This window comes from Lemur catta, chromosome 3, assembly GCF_020740605.2.
Source record: "Lemur catta isolate mLemCat1 chromosome 3, mLemCat1.pri, whole genome shotgun sequence".
NCBI lineage: Eukaryota > Metazoa > Chordata > Mammalia > Primates > Lemuridae > Lemur > Lemur catta.
The window spans coordinates 16,790,890-16,809,619 of NC_059130.1; the positions used below are offsets into that span (position 1 = coordinate 16,790,890).

General features: G+C 48.8%; 1 protein-coding gene across 4 annotated transcripts; it reads left to right on the top strand.

Moving 5' to 3' along the window:
* Positions 1 to 1,120: 1,120 nt before the first annotated feature.
* TAFA3 (TAFA chemokine like family member 3) lies at positions 1,121 to 16,591 on the top strand. 4 transcript variants are annotated; one of them, XM_045546829.1, is made up of 6 exons: positions 1,121 to 1,445; positions 2,611 to 2,667; positions 4,002 to 4,117; positions 4,744 to 4,893; positions 5,759 to 5,883; positions 16,516 to 16,591. In XM_045546829.1, the coding sequence occupies exons 3-6, from the start codon at positions 4,003 to 4,005 to the stop codon at positions 16,516 to 16,518; spliced, it is 393 nt and encodes a 130-aa protein (XP_045402785.1). In that variant the 5' UTR covers positions 1,121 to 1,445; positions 2,611 to 2,667; position 4,002; the 3' UTR covers positions 16,519 to 16,591. The 4 variants fall into 4 exon arrangements, with proteins under 4 accessions (XP_045402785.1, XP_045402784.1, XP_045402782.1 ...); XM_045546828.1 differs by lacking the exon at positions 16,516 to 16,591 and adding an exon at positions 7,092 to 7,644; XM_045546826.1 differs by lacking the exon at positions 16,516 to 16,591 and having other exon boundaries at positions 5,759 to 6,451.
* Positions 16,592 to 18,730: the final 2,139 nt, after the last annotated feature.

Here is an 18,730-nt window from a genome sequence, read left to right on the forward strand (position 1 = left end):
ACTATCACACCTCCTCCATCCTCACACTGCCCCAGAACCTGGTGAGAAAGTCATCACCTCTACTCATCCCTGAGGCAGCAGAAAGTGAGAGGGAAAGGGGGTGGGGTGAGAAGAGAGATTTGTGGGATGTTTTTCTCCGCTGAGAGCTGAGACTCTGCTCAGTGGCTGGCCCTGCCAGAGGAGCTCCAGTGGCTCAGGGCCCAGAACTGGGCTTCTTCGCCCTCGCCCCTCCCCTCCATGTTACCCCAACCTCTAAGAGGAGTGTCCCTTCTGTTAAGAGACAAATTCACAGAACAACCTTCCATCCCATTTGTCTAATATTTTCACATCCAAAATAGAGCCCTGTAAAGAATTATACAATTGTAATTTATCACATTACAATTTTTCTGATGAAGAAACTACATCTCAAGAGTTTTGTTCCCTAGTTGGGATTCACACCTATTATCCATAGGGACCATTCACCAGCCTATTGCAGCCCTCCTGCCCAGGGCCCGCACCCTCCTAACTGCCCTAGTCCTCCCACCCTCAGGGCACCTCTCCAGGGGTAGAGATATTTATTATTCCCTCCCAAATATCTAGAAGAGTGTTGTCAAAACAGACATTAGTGCAATGGTGGGAATGTTCTGTATCTGCTCTGTCCGATACAGTAGTCCCTAGCTTCGTGTGCCTATTGAGCACTTGAAATACGGTGAGTGCTAATGAGGAACTGAATTTTAAGTTTTATTTAATTTAGATTTAAATAACAACATACTGCGCTTGGCTACTGCATTGGACAGTGCAGTTCCAGAATCTTCAAAGCTCAAAAACCCTGCGGGTCTGCGCAATCACTCCTCACTCCCAGCGCCCTTCCCCCAACACCTCCTGCTTGGCCGGAGCCACAGGCCCAGGGGCCAGAAGACCTCGAGGGTTTTGAGGGACCTCCTCGGAGTTGCCAGGGCCTGGCCCAGTGAGATGTCCAGGCGAACGGAACCTGCGGGACCGATGTCCTTTCGAGCCTCTTCTTGCCCGTGGCCGCCAGGGGCCGCTGCGTCCCGGCTGTGCCGCCCCGCCCCGCCGAGCGCCCGGCGCCGTCCCGAAGGAGGAGCGGGGCCGGAGGGGCGGGGGAGGCCCCGGGCCGGGAGCAGGCGGCGGCGGCTGCGCGCTCCCCGGCTTGCCGGCAGGATCCTCGGAGGGCCCCCGGCTGAGCTCTGCAGAGCTGGCGGGGCCGGGCTCGGAGATCCCCGGTGCCCCGAGCCGGGCCCGCCTTGCCGGTGATGCCAGCTTGGCCAGAGCCCCGCCGTCCCGGGGGCGCAGCAACTTGGTGAGGGGGACAGGGCTCCGGGCTAGACAGCACCCGAGCTGGCCGCTCCCTCCTGCAGTCTGCCTGTCGGAGTCTTGGTCCCCGGCTCAGAGGCAAGGAGGACTTCCGGCCAGCAAGTCGAACCATTGGCACCGCTGTGGGGCAGGTAGGTCTCGAGTGCGGTCTCCGGATGTGGAGGAGTGGGCGCGGGAGAAGGTGGAGAAAGGTTGATGGTTCTCGTGGTTCACATCCCCACACCCTGGCTGGTATGCGAGCTGCTAACTCAGACTCACCATAGCCAAGATTGGAGTTTGGGAAAACAGGCTGGGAAACTGAGGCGGGAGTATGGAAGCCGAAGAACAAATCCCAGAAGCTTCTTTCTCTAGCTCTTTCTGAGGGAGGGAACAGAATGCCAGAGGTCCAGGCCCACATGAGTTCCCCTGTCAACTTCTTGGGGTTCACAGGAGAGATGACTGAGTTGGATTGGAGGGTGTGGCAGCTCAGAGAGAAATAGGATCACCGGAGAGAAGACAAAGCTGCGTTTATAATGGTCCAAATGAGGGTTCCTGATTGGGGCAGGGAGAGGACCTACTCAGAAAAGAGATACATCTAGAAGAGTGGGGAGCTGTCCTCCATGGCAGCACACCCACCTGGGGGTATTGGCACCGCTTCCTCCACCCTCCCCCACAGGCCCCTCTTGTCTCTCCCACTCCTGGGAGCTGGGACTCAGGGTTCTCTGTCCTTCCTGGGCCCCACCATCCTGTGTTTCAGTTCTGCCTCTCTCTGGAGTGTGAGGGAGGAGAGGTCCCCAGGGAGAAATGGAAAGCTACTTGGGGATGTGGCCTCTGAGGCACAGAGACCTGGAACGCCCGCCTGCTAGCCCTCTGGGGCAGGACTGGGAGCGAGGGTGGCAGAGCTGAGCCAGCTCCACACAAGTCCAGGAAGCAAGTGCCATGGGGGTAGGAGGTGGAGGTGAAGAGGATTCAGGGCCTCGGAATCTTTCCCAGGGGCCTCTTTCCACAGGAATCTGTCAGGTTCTGCTCCTTCCCTGATCCTCAGCTCCCTCCCAAGAGCAGAGACGGGACAGCACTGATTCTTAGGCACCTCCCGACCATCACCCACGCAGGCCACTCTCCTCAGGCTCACCACCCTACGTGCTGCCACAGTCTGCAAGGGCACCTCTAAATTCTAAATTCCCAGGGCAGAGGAGAGACTGCCCCCTGCCCAGGTACCAGCCCCTTGCCCTCTCCCAGGTCCTCCTTCACCTCCTGCAAGGCCATGGACTCCATCTGTCCTTTGCAACTCCCCAAGAATCTTTCCTACTTGTACAGGTGGCGTGAGTCTGAGGCCAGTAGATGAGCAGACAGAACTGAAAGATCCCCCAAAAGGTGAGTGAGGAGACAGTTGAAGATGGGGTAGAGGGGTGGATAGAGATCACGCACCCTATTTGAGGGAACAGCTGAGTCCTGGCATTGGTTTGGCCTCTGGTATTTTCAGAACTGTGCTGGCACTTGTGAGAGACCCGGAGTGCCCCCAGGGGCTAGCTGAGCACAGAGGCAGTGGTCCAGGCCTAGCCCCGAGCCTGCAGCCCTGCTGCCTCCTTGGGCTGCTCCCGCCCTTCTGTGGCTGGGAAACTCCCAGGTACTCTGTGCTTCTTCTTCCCTGGGATTCCTTCCATTTCTAGCCTACCCTCTGAGTTAGATTTGGGAGGCCCAAACTATCAAGGATGGAGGAGGAAACGGAAAGGGGAAGAGAGCAGGAGCAGTGCAGTGGGTGTAGGGCAGGCTTCTGGGCTCCGGACTCTTCCATCCACATGCTGCCTGGACTTGGGCAAATCACTTGACTTCTATTAGCCTCAGTTTTATTTTTTCCTTTTTAAATTTAAATTTTGTTTAAATTGAATTGCTATTACATTCCCATAGTTGGAAACTCAAAAAGTAATAAAGGAATCGGGAGAAAAATAAGTCTCCCTTCTACTTCCATCTCCCAGCCAACCAGTTTCTCTTCTTGGTGGCAAATAATATTAGTTTTTCTATACATTTTATAGAGCTAGTTTATATATATATTTGAGCAACATAGATAATCCCTCCCTTTCATACATTTTATACAAACCATTCTATACTTTTCTTTTTTCCTTAACAGTGGATTATCATTGAATATCAAGGCATGCATCAGTACATAAAGCGTTTTCCCATTGTTTTTTTTTTACAGCTGTCTGGATGGGACTGCATTTGTCTAGACCCTCTACAATGCAGTTAGCCAGCATTTTACTGATGGGTGTTTAGGCTGTGTCCAAGTTTTTTGAGCTTTGGTTTGCTCATCTGTAAAGTAGGTAACAATAATCCTACCATGTAGGACAGTCATGAAGGATTCAAGAATATGTATGTCCAGTGCCTAGGTCAAAAAATGCTCAAAAATTGGGAGTCAACATTATGGTTCCTCTCATGTCATAGACCTCCATGGGGCCATATCTAGTTTGTCCTCCAAGACCCCTCTTAAGTGCCACCTCTTCCCAGACTCACCCTTCCTGCTCCCCTTTCCTCCTGTTGCATTCTTCACTGCCTACAGTGACTCTGTGCCGGACTGAAAGCTGCCCGGGAACAAGGTGTGCGTCCCACCCACCCTCGTGCTTCCTAAAGCTCATGGCCCAGAGAAGGTGCTCAAGCTGGGCACGGAGGAGCTCCTGTCTGCAGCTGAGCAGGGTGTGCACTTCTCTCCACAGGATGAGTGAGAGGGCCACGCGGAACTGGAGCACGGGCAGCTGGCTGCTGGCACTGTGCCTGGCCTGGCTGTGGACCCGCCTGGCCACGGCTACCTCACAGCCTCCAACTGCCACAGGTTTGGGGGAGGTGACGGGGCCTGGGGAGGGGGTTTCCCAGGACACCTGGGGAGCTGGACACCACTCCACCCCGGGCCACAGCAGGTAGATCTCCGAGACAGGGGTTCTGGCTCCTCCTTTGTTCTTCACCCAGGAAACTCTGTCCCCCTGTTCTGTCCCAGCCCAGAGGAGGCCTGGGCAGACCCATTGCTCACCTTCCCTTCCAGGCTGGAAGGTGTTCTGCAGAGGGAGAGGCCCTCGGTGGGGGCTTGAGTCTAGCCTCCTGGCCTATTCTGTGGTTTTCCTTCTGGGATGACTAAAGCCTGTGTAAGCGGATGATCCTCCCCACGCATTGTAAGCTCTGGGCCCTCGCCCTCACCCTGAGGAAGCTAGAGGGGTGGGGGCTGGTGTGGGACTCCATCTTTCTCCTGCACAAGGGCCAGGCTCTGCCAAAGGGGGATGAGTGTGGCCTCACAGGGGAGGAAGGAAGAACAGGAGCTCTGGGAAGCAGCAGGGAGATTCCACCGGCTTGCTCCTCCCCTCCATTGGAAAGCTCTTCCGTAGCCCTGCCCCAAGCAGGGTGGGTGGGGGGAGCAGGGTTGGGGGCCTGGGCTGGGTGCCTGATCCCGTGCTGCTGGCCCCTCAGTGCTCGTGCAGCAGGGCACCTGCGAGGTGATTGCCGCTCATCGCTGCTGCAACCGGAACCGCATCGAGGAACGCTCTCAGACTGTCAAATGCTCCTGCTTTTCTGGCCAGGTGGCCGGCACCACACGGGCAAAGCCCTCCTGTGTAGACGGTGAGTGAGAGGCCGGGACCTGGGCAGGGAGGCCCTGAGCAGAGCAATAAGGAGCTCTGTTCAGGCCTCGCCATCTGCTGGGGATAAATTTCATACCCATCTCAGCGTTTTCATGATCAGAGTCTCCAGTGACAGGGCACGCTCTGGGGGGAGGAGGGCAGATGTGACCATCCCCATGTCAGATAAGGAAAGCTGTTGTTGTGCATGCACCCAGCCACGCGCACCACTGCCGGGTGCATACACAGCCGCCGGCCTCCGCGCCACAGACTCCTCTCGCCTGTCACTCGGCCGACACGGGCTTCATCACCTATTGCTCCTTCCCGGGCCTCTTCCACATGCGCTCCTCTCCTTCTCAGCCACACTCTTCCTCTCTCCTCACGTGTGTCCCACACATGTCCACACCCACCTGCTTCCCCACTGCCCCCCCCACGCTGGTGCTCTCACATCCATTTGGCTCCCCGTAGACCTGCCCACTGGCTCTCACACACACCGGCTGTGGGCCCCTCCAAACTGCTCACACACTTGCTCACACACTTGCTCACACACAGCAAGGGGGTATGTTGACGATTGTGCCTCTGTGCCAGCGACATGGTTGCCTTAGAGACAACTTCGCCCGCCTTCACTCCTTGCTGTCTTTGGGGAGATGCAGGGATCGGTGGGATTAAAGCTGATAGAGTTATGTCCCCAAGCCTCAGCCTGAGTGCTGCCTCTCTGGGCAGCCTGGAGTAGGGGAAAGACGAAGGAAACGCAGGGCTCAAACCCGAGGGTGTGTGGAAACATCCACTTCATTCGCAGACCCCCTTTTTAACTGCCTGCTGTGCTCGCAGAGAGTTTAGAGCTGCACCCCTGCCTCCTGCTCCCACAGCCTCCATCGTCCTGCAGAGGTGGTGGTGTCAGATGGAGCCCTGCCTGCCGGGGGAGGACTGTAAGGTGCTTCCAGACCTCTCAGGATGGAGCTGCAGCAGTGGACAGAAAGTCAAAACCACCAAGGTATCCGGGGTGGACACTTCATCCCACCCCTCTCTTCCCCCTTCACCTGGGGTAGCAAAGGGGCACCGAAGCCCTGGGAGTCTGGGATGTCAGTGCCCCAAGGTGAGATTGTGAACCACGAGAATACGTCCCAGACAGTTCTGCCTCTGTCCTGACTGGAGACAGGAGTACGGGCTCTGCATTTGAAAGCTACTGTGTCCTTCTGGGCAAATTCTTGATGTTCCATATGCCTTAGTTTCCTCCTCTTTGCCTGGAGTGAGTTTGCCTCCAGAATATGTCAGGTCTCTAAAAAACAAAGTAGAGAATTGAGAAAATTATCTAGATAATTCAGGGAGGAGTCTCTACTTCCACCTGAATTCCAGGTACGGAAGCCACTCTGCCCACCCACCTCTACCATGGACCGTCCCTCCACCCCCATCCCACTCCTACTGTTATTAACTCCCTAGAGTTCATACCCACCTTCCTGGAGTCCAGTTTCTCTGTCAGCTTTGACAGCACCCAAGAGGATTATTATTTTCATGGTTTGCTGCCTGCCCCACAGAACAAGCGTTAATTAAAACTTTATCAAACTCATTAGCAATTCCATGTGTGTCACGGTTAATCAGTTGCATCACTCTGTCACCACTATTTGTATAGAAGAATGACACTGTGGGGCAGGCCAGAGCTCTGCCTTCTGCTTTTCTGCCCTGCCACCACACACAGCAAACAAGCAAACAAACTAAAAAATAGAGAAGGAAAGGCAGCCTTCAGCGTGCTAAAGACAGCAACCATTTTCACAGAGCACAGAACAAAAGGAATTACAGCAAGAAAAAGTTTGGCTGGATGTGAAATAGAGCTTCCTGTGTGTAGGCAGGGAAGGGAGACAGTCATTCTGAGTATATTTAAGACTAGAAGAGAATGAGACCTCCCACAAAGCTTGTGACATTTGTCATCATGTTATAGGTTTGGGTTTGTAGACCGTAAGGCTGATCACTGTGCTTGCAATTTGGGTGGCTACTCTGAGCAACCCGTGGTGAGGGTTGCCTGATTTATGTTTGCATGGACCACCAGGCCATGCTTTCCCGGTCTGGACTGCTTTGGGGGAGGGGATCAACAGCAATGACCTCTCAGTGACTGCATATACTGGGGCATCTCTGGCATGCTGGGGCGGGGATAGGCATTCCCTTCTCTAACCTTCCCTCCCCTTTCCACCATGCTTTGCTCTCTAGGTCACACGATAGCTCTTGGGGGTTATGGCCTGGACAGAACAGGCTTGATTGAGCCATGGACTGAAGAATGGTATCCTGTCATTAGCCGGCAAATTTGGGGATTCACTTACCTGGACACATGTCCCATGCCAAATGCACTGTCAGTCTTTCCAGGAGCCTTTCAATTAAGCAGTTCAGCAGATATGGATGGATCTCCAGCCACATACCTAGTGTTGAAGTGGGCTCTTCTGAGGACACAGAGCAAGGTCAAGACACAATTCCTGCCCTTAAGGAATGTGCAATCGAGTTGGGGTGTTGATGACAGACAATTTAGAAAATTTAGATTCAAGTGTATGGTACCAGACTCTGGCTTCTGGGCCACAGGGCACAAAGACAAGAGGTCACTTTCACCACCCACCACCTCCCTCTTTCACATCAGTCGTGAATCCCCAGCAAGCTGCTCACATGTTGAAGGAAAGCACTCTTTTCGTATGCCGGAACTGTGGTATCTCATTTGGATGGGATTGGATTGACCTGGGGAAGGAAAGCAAAAATGAAGCCAAACAACTTCCCAGCTGACCTTCTGCAGAGGCATGGCCTGGTTTAGGCTATTCATTGGGTATGGGTTGAACATTACCTTAAAATCACCCCCATCCAAGCACCTCAGATTTTTGTTTGCTTGTTTTGTAATAACAGATGAGGAAACTGAGTCCCAGAGAGGTGAGGTGTGACTTGCCCAAGATCTCACAGCCTGGGCAAACCTTTAAGACTGCTGACCTGCCAGCCTGAATGTTGGGATTCCAACCTGGGCCTTCCATGTTAATTTTGTCTCAAGTTATTAGAAACTGCAAAATACTGGCTGGACAGCAGGAACATTTTTCTTGGGAGATGCTAGAGCAGTAACTTTTACCAAAGTCACTGTTCCCTTGTCTGAAATCATCCAGAATATCCACACACTAGGATGTGGGGCCATTTGGTCTCCACTCTGCCTTCAACCCCCAAAACCCCAAACAGGTCCCATGACAGCCCAGAGGTCATTCAGCCCAGTTACATCTGCAGCACTCTGAGCTGGCATTTTCATTGCCCACTCTGACCCCTCTCTTTTGAGGTCTTTAGGCTGTAACTCTCAGAAGCTCTGGCTCTAGGAGAGAGTCTGGTAGGGTTTAGGGCTGGTCAGAGTCCCCTCCCTTCAAAGGCTCCTGCAAGGCAGGAGAGGCGGCAGGCTGGAGCCTATGTTTAGGGGTCAGCACAGTTAGGATGGCACCCAAGATGACTTGGGAATGACACACAGGCTTCAGAGACTCAGAGCCATGAGCTACTTAGCTATCTTATCAGTAAGACAATTTGCAGTCTCTGTGACAGGGGCTTAGGGAGAAGGGTATCAGTAGAGACCAAGCTGGACGATGCTGAATTCTGACCCTCAGAGAAGGTGAATCAGATGACAGTTTGGGGCCAGGTTTCAGTTTCTCCCTCCCTCGCCATGTAATGGAATCAAGACTATTTGAAATTCCCCCTTCCTCAGTCCAGTCCAGTTTATTTTCTTGTTTCTGTTTTGTTTTGTTTTTGGTATTTGAGTGAACAGTGATGCCAGCTTCTCACTAGACTGTAAATATCAGAATTCTGACAACTTTGAATCTCTGCAGATAGTAGGGTCATGGGGTTGGGTGGCCAAGAGGTGGTCAAAGGATGTCACTGCCTCCTTCGAGGCTGGAGGATAGATGAAGGGGTTGGCAAACTTTTTCTGGAAAGAGCTAGGTAGGAAATATTTTAGGCTTTGCATACCATGTATAGTCTCTGTTACATATTCTTTGTTTTTGTTGTTGATGTTTGTTTGTTTTGTTTCACTTTGTTTTGAAAGCCTTTTAAGAATGTAAAAACCATCCTTAGCTAGAGGGCTGGGAAAAAACCGACTCTGGGTCGTTTTCGGCAAGTTGCCAAGCCCAGCGAACCTTTGAAGGCAGGCCAGCTCTGCAGCTCAGGACTGCCTCCCAGCCTCCTGCCTGCCTTCCGTGGAGGGGGAACCTGAGCTCGAGGGCTGGGTCGGGTTTTGTTTTTCTGTTAATGCTCCTTGAGAGACTAGTGAGTGAATTATTTAGGCTACAAATGAGACCGGTTTAGCAGAGTCAGACAATAAGCGCCTGTTCTCCTGGAGGCCAGAATGTGGGCTTCTCCACTCCCTCCCTGCCCTGGAGCCTGTGTCCAGGCTGGAGGGAGAGGGCTCCAGCCCCTGCTCATCTGCTGTGTCCACAAGCCACTGGGCTGTGAGCTGGGGAAAGCCCAAGAGTGGGAATGATGATACACGAACTCTCCTCTGAGCCGCCAACCACCGCCAGCCCCTGCCTCAGCCAAAGTCTGGGTTCCCCGACCTTCCCTGACCTCCCTCATCCTTGCTTACAGAGAAGACTTCTTTTCTTTGACACATGCTGGGAATTGCTAATTCATTTTTTTCAACTCCTTAAAGCCTCCATTTCCTCCTGACCTATACGTATATTTATTGGGTGGGCTTTGAGGAGTACCTTTTATATGGCCAGAAGAGCCTATATAGGAGGGTCTGATGGAGAAGGGAAAGTGTCCCATCTTCCCACAGTAGCATCCTAGGGTCCTGTTTCCAACTGATATTCCAAACAATATTTGTGTGCATTTTGTAGCTCTTACAATGGCAGTTTAGAAATGTAAATTAATTTTCCTGGAGCATAGGGTTTCTGAAGTCATTTGTCTTCCTTTTATCCGCTTAGTGGGATAGAATCTCAGATTCTCTGAAGTTAGCTGGTACCCCCACCATCCTTAGCCGTGAAAGCCTCAGGAAGGTTGCCAACTATAGGAGATCATGCGGCTAATTTCTGCTGGCCTCCTAGTAATTTCATGGTCTGTGAGTGACATCCTAATTAATGGCCCCAGACAGTTGCCCGGATTGAGGTTACAACTTCCTAAAATCACAAGCTTATAGCTAGAAGGGATTTTAGAGACCAGTTAGCCAACTCCCTCATTTGACAGATGAGGGAAGGGAGGCTCAGAGATGTTAGGTGATTTTCCCAAAGACACACAGCAAGATGGCACAGCAAGCTGGTGTCGTGTCCTGTCCAGTGATCCATACAAGTGTTCTTTTCACTATTGTACATCACATCTTACCCCAGTACAGATGAGGAATCTGAAAAGGAGCGGGATTTTAGAAAGGATGAATGTGAAAGAGGCTTATTCTAAAATCACCCAACCCTGTGAGTACAAGGGGACAGAATGAAGAATGGGAAGCATTTAGAGATAAATGCACAGAAAGAGAACATCAAAACACCAAAGCACGCACAAAATAATTAGAACAAAACTGATGCCACATCCAAACAATGGAGTTTTATCCTTTCTGGGGGAGATATAATGGAGCCCATATCAACCTTTGAAAAATCTGTGAAGCTAGCTTTGATGGCTTCTGGGTTCTTTAGACCCTACTGCAGGGGTCCGTAAACTAAGGCCCATGGGCCAAATCTGGCCTGCTGCTTTTTTTTTGTAAATAAAATTTTATCGGAATATGACTGTGTTTATTTGTTTATTATTGTCTACGGCTACTTTTGTGCTACAACGGCAGAGCTGAGTCATTGTGAAGAGAAAATATGGCCCACAAAGTCTAAAATATTTATCTGACCCTTTATATTAATAGAAAAATTTTGTCAACTGCTGCCTAGTGTTTTAATTGAATCTTTCTCAATACACACTTGCAATCTGGAAAATAATGACTCTGCATTATATTCCTGCATTTGGGGATATATATATTTTTTGTGGCTGTGCCTCTGTCCCCTTTAGTCCCTTCTAATGCCACTTGTGATATCTAACAACCAAAGAAATGAAGACATAAAGACTAAAACAGAGGCCAAGAGAAAGACTTGGAGCAGACGGCTGCTTCCCTAATATGTTGACACACCTCAGATCAGCTCATGTTTTCCAAATTTATGTAACTTCTACTTGAAAACTTCAGGAAAATAACTGCATGTGTGCCCATATGTAAAAATGTAATTGTGCATGCATGTTTGCTGCTGGTGTTTCTGTGTGTCTGAGGATTTGAGTATCTCCATGGCCACAAGCAAGGACGATATTCAAAATACATAAAAACCAGTTCAGCACAGAGACTGACTGATCGAGATAGGTGCCAGGCCAGGACACACTGGCTGCACACAGCTCAGCCCACGACTGTAGATTCCCACTCGGCCTGCTGTGGCTGAGATGAGTCTCCAGAACAGGGGAGAGTTCATTTCCCCCTTCCCCCAGTGTGAGCAGCTAAGCTGGTTCTTGATTTCCTCGGGCTTGTGATTTGTCACTGAGTGTGAGTCTGGGTGGGCATGGGCACAGCAGCTACTGGACTCAGATGGCTGTAAATGTTGTGTTTGGAAAAGATATGTGGACTGGGCATAAGAAGCACCAGGCAACTGCCTTTCAAACCATGCATGAGGGTACAAACTCTCCTTGAGTCTGGCTTAGAGGAAGAGAATTCCAACCATTTTCGAAGGCTGGATTGACCTACAGGCTGGATGATTGGCAACACACCATTGCTTCCATTAGTGGGTATCTACCACATGGCAAGTACCATGCTAGGCTCTTCATATAGGTAACAAAATGTTAGATGGGACTCTCCTCATCTCAAAATTTGGACAGAGGCCCTAAAGGTCAGGAAAAGAAAAATAGGTATCAACTATTCTAAACTACCCCCATGTTCTAAATCAAGATGCTAGGCTACTTCTACACACTTGCAGAAGGGGTGGTCAGTAGCTCATTACCCATTTCCAGACTGGCAGAGAGGGCTAAGAGTTAAGGTTAAAGAGCAGGCGGTAATGAAGATTTTCTGGAAAGAGTGGTCACTTTCTTCCACCCCCAGTCAAAGGGCTGATTCTTTCTTACTGTAACCCACTTAAGAGGAGGATTCCAGAGAAGAACTCCAAGAGTTTGACTTGAATTGATTGGAGCGTGAGGGACCAAGGGACCAAGGGACTCAGGCCTAAAAATAATCTGAAGGCAAGTGGCTGTGGCTGGCTTGCCCGGTACGGTTGAGTCCAGAGGACCACCTTGAGAGTGAGCTGCCCCTCAGAGCTTAGCAGAGCATGGATGTTTGCATGTTTTCCATGGGCCAGATGTAGACTGCCCAAGAGGCCTGCCTGCAAGAGAGAGGTGACCCAAGCTAGGGAAAGATTACCAGAAGCCATGAGTCTGAGACGGAGTCATAAGAGGCCAGTGAAGGAAGCATCATTCACACTGAGGGACCTATAAGTAGGAGAAATCCAGGAAATGTCCTCCCACAAAACAGTGCCTAAACGCTGAGATGGAAGGAGACTTAGACTCAGACATTAAATAAATTCATGCTATATGAAGTAGCTAATAAATGGCATGTAGGGGTTTTTTGGGTAAACCAGAACTACATTTTCCAGAATCCTCTTTCTGCATGGTTTTGGTTTAGAGCTGGCCAAAGATTAATTTGTGAATGATTCGAAAGGCAGAGAAGTGCAGCAGCAGCAACTACTTTCTGAAAGTTGTCATAGTTAGAGTGTCAGCAGGTTGCCGGCTGCACTTACCTCCCTGACTCCGCATCCAGCTTTACTGGGCAACTCCCAGCCCTTTCGACCAACAGAAGCCCCAGGTCAAACCCAGATGCAGAGGCAACAGACTTCTATAAACTTCTCCTCTCTAGGATCCTGCTCTGTAACTAGCATACCTGAGTTCTGAAAGTTTAATTAGCGGCTTTTCTCTGATGCTGCAACTTCTTCATTCAGAAACTTATTCCCCCAGTTTCTCAAAAAATTCTACAGAGCCATATTCCTATAATAAGTCTCTTATTATACAATACTCTTAGTGTCTCTCCTGCCCTGATGGAACCCTAACCAATGCCATTAGTATGAATATCAAACATCAAATAGGTAATGGAAATGGTTCCAAAGAAATGGAACATTAGTGATAGTAATCTTGAACTTATCTGATTAGATTTAAAGACATTAACGACCCTGTTGCCAATGGTAAAGGTGACATTGGTAAATCATGGCATGCAGTGGTAAGACAGGTATATTAAATCACTAGTAGTCACCTATAATAAAAAAGAAATCCTATAAAGGCAAGGTTTTGGGTGACCAAGTAGTTGCTCCTACTGAACATTTAAATGGAAATAGAGTATGGGGCATTAGTTAGTTGCTTCTAGGTGTACTCAAGAACTTGGAGAAAGAAAATGATGAGCTCTGGACTTTAATTCCTAGCTCAAGGTCTGAGTACAGGAGCAGGATGCTTCTAGTTGCTTTAAAGGAAACCCTTATTTCTTGTAGCTTCAGGGACAAGATTTCTGAAAACCAAACCCAAAGTGGCCAGTCTCTATGTCAGTTTAATAGAGTCATTGTTGTGTCCCATGGTGGAGACATTCTCCCCCTAGAACCCAATACCTCTAAACCAGCAAGGCCCAAGTTTTGGCAACAGGAAGTACTATTTTGCTAGTGAATTACTAGGGATAACAGTGAGAAGAGGCACTCCCATTTCTACCTCATATTGGTTCACTGACCCAACCAATAAGGACCATAATGGTGGGAAATGCCAAGTGGAGGCCTCTAGAATGGCCGGTACCTACCAAAACAGAAAGCCCAAACAGATTTTGTTCCTAGAGGGATTGCAGAGATTAGTGCCCTCATAAGAACTCGAAGGATGTAGTAGTGGTGATTCCTGCTATATCCTCTTTCACCTTGCCTATTTCAACTTGCAGAATACAGATGGATCTTGGACAATGACAATGAATTATCACAAACTTAATCAGGATGACTCCAATTTCAGCTTCTGTTACAGATGTGATTTTTTTTTATGGAGCAAAGACATCCTCTGGTACCTGGTATGCAGCTATTAACCTGGCAAATGTTTATTCTTTATACCTGTTAGGAAAGATCAGCTGAGCAGTTTGCTTTCAACTGGCAGGGCCAGCACTACACCTTTAGTCTCCTTCCTCAGGGCTTTGTCCACCACATGGGAGATAGTTGCTGCACTACTGCCCCTTTCAGAGAGGACCCTCAAGGTTAGTGGTAAAGGAAAATTCCATCAATGTACAGAATTTTGAGCAGTACACATGGTTGCTCATTTTGCCTGGAAGGAGAGATAGCAAGAGGTACAGATATACATTTAAAAAAAAAAAGGTGTAGGCTGGGCGTGGTGGCTCACGCCTGTAATCCTAGCACTCTGGGAGGCCGAGGCGGGTGGATTGCTTGAGGTCAGGAGTTTGAGACCAGCCTGAGTAAGAGCGAGACCCTGTCTCTACTAAAAAGAGAAAGAAATTATATGGACAACTAAAATATATATACAGAAAAAAATTAGCCGGGCATGGTTGTGCATGCCTGTAGTCCCAGCTACCTGGGAGGCTGAGGCAGGAGGATCGCTTGAGCCCAGGAGTTTGAGGTTGCTGTGAGCTAGGCTGACGCCGTGGCACTCATTCTAGCCCAGACAACACAGCGAGACTCTGACTCAAAAAAAAAAAAACAAAAAAAAAAATGTGTGCTGTGGCTAAAGGTTTGACTTGATATTTAGGGAATCAGAGGGAATGCACTTGGAAAATTGGTGATAAGGAAGTCTGGGGAATAGGTATGTGAATGAACCATTATGAACTGACACAAAGTGTGGAAATATTCATGTATTACCTGAATACTCACCAAAGTGCAACTTCATTAGAGGAGGACCTTAATCAGGACACCAAGATGCCACATTGTTTTCCCAGTCATTTTCTGCAGCCATCCCCATCTTTGTCCAGTGGCTCTTGATCAAAGTGTGCATGGTGGCAAGGATAGAAGGTACACATGGCTCAACAACCTGGGCTTCCATTCATCAAGTCTGATCTGGCTGCAGCCACTGCTGAGCGTCCCACCTGCAAACAGCAGAGACCAACACTGGACCCTCAATATGGCACCATTCCCCAGAGTGAACAGCCAGCCATTTGGTGGCAGGTTGATTGCACTGGAACACTTTTGTCACAGAAGGCACAGTGCTGCTTCTCACTAGTAGACACTTATTCTGGATATGGATTTTCCCCTGTGCACAGGCTGCTGCCAAAATGACCACTTGCAGAATATCTTATTCATTGTTACAGTATTCTACTAAGTATAGCTCCTGACCAAGGAACGCATTTTATTTTATTTTATTTATTTATTAATTTTTTAGAGACAGAATGTCGCTCCGTTGCCCAGGCTAGAGTGCCGTGGCATCAAGCTCACAGCAACCTCAAACTCCTGGGCTTAAGCAATCCTTCTGCCTCAGCCTCCTGAGTAGCTGGGACTACAGGCATGTGCCACCATGCTTGGCTAATTTTTTTTTTCTATGTATATTTTTAGCTCTCCAGATCATTTCTTTCTATTTTTTTTTAGTAGAGACGGGGTCTCGCTCTTGCTCAGGCTGGTCTTGAACTCCTGACCTCGAGCAATCCTCCCGTCTCGGCCTCCCAGAGTGCTAGGATTACAGGCGTGAGCCACCACGTCCAGCCCAAGGGAACTCATTTTATAGCAAGTCAAATATGGCAATGGGCTCATGATCGTAGAATTCACAGGTCTTACAATGTACCTGATTACCTTGCAGTAAATGACCTAATAGCATGGTGGAATGACCTTTTGGAGACTCAGTTACAAGGCCAGCTGAGTGCTAACACTGGGCAGGGCCATGTCCTCCACAATGCTGTATACGGCCTGAATCAGTAACCAATACATAGTGCTGTTGTTCCCATAGTCAGAATTCCTGAGTCTGGAAATCAAGGGGCTGAAGGGGGACGGCTCCTCTCGTGGTTACTCCTAGTGATCCACTACAGAAATTTTTGTTTTCTAGCCCCACAACTTTGGGCTCTGCGGGTTTAGAAGGGAATTTATCTGCCTAGGTTAATTATACATAAAATATGTGACAGAAATATCTTTTGGTGACTGTATTAGGTGAGGTATTTGCTGAAAGCAAAGAGCATATGGACTGAATAGTAGAGAATGAATTTAAAATTACCAGCTATGACCACATGAGCAGTTGTAGAAGTGAAGACTGTAGTAGTTAAAAAGTATTTTTCCTTACATTAATCTAAATATATTACAATTGTCCCCCCTTATCTGTGGTTTTTCTTTCTGAGGCTTCAGTTACCCAGGGTCAACCAAGGTATGAAAATACGTGAGTATAGTGTAATAAGATATTTTGACACAGAGAGAAAGAACACATTTACATAACTTTTATTCCAGGATATTGTTATAATTGTTCTATTTTATTATTGTTGTTGTTAATCGCTTACTGTGCCTAATTTATAAATTAAACTTTATCATCAGTATGCATGTATAGGAAAAAACAGTATATATTCATAATGTTCAATACTGTCTGCAGTTTCAGGCACCCACTGGGGGTGTTGAAATATGTCCCCCGTGGATAAGGGGGAACTACTATAATGTAAATACTAACAAATTATTTTCTTCCTTCTTCCCATTCATGAAAGTGACCAGGACTATTACCTGAAAGCAACCAGAAAAATGTACAGAAGCTGTCTGAGATTTCAGCCAGAACCACAAAATGAGTCTACATGTTGGGGTTAAAGGTGAAGGTGTGATTGCTTGAGCCCTACCAAGTCACTGTAATTCAATAAACTGGTTACACAGATCTCAAATCATTTAATCCCCACAAGAACCTGTGAGCTAAGTGTTATTAACACCAGTTTGCAGTTACAGGTGCTCAGAGAGGAAAAGTCTGAGGGCCTTCAATAGCATTCTCTCTGGCTGGGAGTCCAGGACCGGGAAAAAAACAGGTGGTGAGAATTGAGGGGCAGACATTCCTTGGTGCATGGTCTCATTTAATCCTCACATTAATTCCATAAGGTAGACATTACTATTCTCATTTTACAGGCAAGGAGTCTATGACTCTGAGATTAAGTAATTGGCCGAAGACCACGCAGCCAACAAGCAGAAGAACCCGGGTTTGAACCCAGGTCTGTTCAGCTCTAAAGCTCACATCGTTTCATCACACGTGGGCTGTGTTCTGAACTGCCCAGAGTCCAAGCACTTCACAGTTAGTGCTCAGGGGAGGTGAGAGGGGCCAGGGGCTAGACTGGGTGCTAAGTGCCATGATAGAGGTATGTCCTCTGTGCTATGGGTGGGGGGGGGACGGTGGAAGGGAAAGTAACCCCAGCAAGAGGAAGTCATGCTGAGGAGGTCCTTAAAGTTGGGTGGACACTGTTTGAGGAAGGTGTCTTAAGAGCAACTTGTTTCCATTTAGGATTCATGGACTGTCCTTCCTCCAGACAGCCTGCTGGCCCCACCTGCTGCTCTCACGTCAGCTCTGACCTGGGTTTCCTTGGTTTCTACCCTGCTGGCTGCCCTACAAAACCTTCCAGGCAGTCAGCCGTGCCTGTAGCCCCAGCCACTGGGGAGGCTGAGAAAGGAGGGTCACTTGAGCTCAGGAGACCACCCTGGACAAAAGCGAGACTCTGTCTTAAAGGATTTTTTAAAATAAAATAATATTGTGGCCAGGCATGGTGGCTCACGCCTGTAATCCTAGCACTCTGGGAGGCCGAGGCAGGAGGATAGCTCGAGGTCAGGAGTTTGAGACCAGCCTGAGCAAGAGCGAGACCCCATCTCTACTAAAAAAATAGAAAGAAATGATCTAGACAGCTAAAATTATATATATAGAAAAAATTAGCCGGGCATGGTGGCACATGCCTGTAGTCCCAGCTATTCGGGAGGCTGAGGCAGAAGGATTGCTTGAGCCCAGGAGTTTAAGGTTGCTGTGAGCTTGACGCCACGGCACTCTAGCCTGGGCAACAGAGTGAGACTGTCTCAAAAAAAAGAAAAAAATAATAAAATAAAATAATATTGTGTGAACTAAAAAAAATCAAAAAAATAAAGTTGAGTGGAAATCAGCCAGGCAAAGAGTGTGTGTATGCACTCGCGTGCATGTGTGTTGGGGGGAAAAGAGAGCAAAGGCTGAAGGAAAAGCATTTGCAACAAAGGCTTGAGGCAAGTTCAAGTAAGCAGTTAGCTATGGCTGGAGTATAAGGGGTAAAGAGAGATGATGAGAGATGAGGTTGAAAGTTGGTCAAGGGTAAACTCAGAAAGAAGTGGGATGCTGTGAAGTTTGGGTTTTATTTTGAAGACAGTGGAGAACCTTGCAAGGGCTCAAAGGCAAGGGCAGAGGTACATTGCCACTTTAGAGACAGGACTGTAAGGCCAGAAGAGGGAGTGAAACTGCAGACTCAGCAATCCGGAGTTTTGACAATAGTCCGGGTAAGAATTAATAAGCCCTTGAGCCAAAAGCAGTGGTTACCTGGGAGTGCAGAGAAGGGAGGGAGCAAGATGAGGATACTTTCCAGCTCTGGGCTCTGTCTTTCATTCCTTAACTGATGCTTGCTTTTTCCTCTCCCACAATCAAAGAGGCATGAGTGGCAGCGCTGACCCCAAGCCCTAGGCAGGTGACTGCTTATGTGTTGTTTGAAGGACAGTGAAGGCACAGCATCCCAACATGCTGCCTTCTCCAGAGCCTGTGACCCCTCCACTGGAGCCCCTTTTATGGCTATATTCACACAAAAGCAAACACTGAGCACTTACTGGATGCTTTCATTAATGCTGTTTTTAGGGGCCACCATTCAAATATTAGCCAACTGTAAGGAAAAGCTGGCAGCGGAGTTCGGAGATGGACTAAAGCAATTTTGGAGGAGCAGA

What these genes read in the sequence shown, in the direction of transcription:
- TAFA3 (XM_045546826.1), top strand. Translation starts at nt 4,003, where the DNA reads ATGAGTGAGAGGGCCACGCGGAACTGGAGCACGGGCAGCTGGCTGCTG. An exon ending in ACAGCCTCCAACTGCCACAG is followed by an intron (nt 4,118 to 4,743) that starts GTTTGGGGGAGG and finishes CTGGCCCCTCAG; the next exon opens with TGCTCGTGCAGCAGGGCACC. An exon ending in AAAGCCCTCCTGTGTAGACG is followed by an intron (nt 4,894 to 5,758) that starts GTGAGTGAGAGG and finishes CTGCTCCCACAG; the next exon opens with CCTCCATCGTCCTGCAGAGG.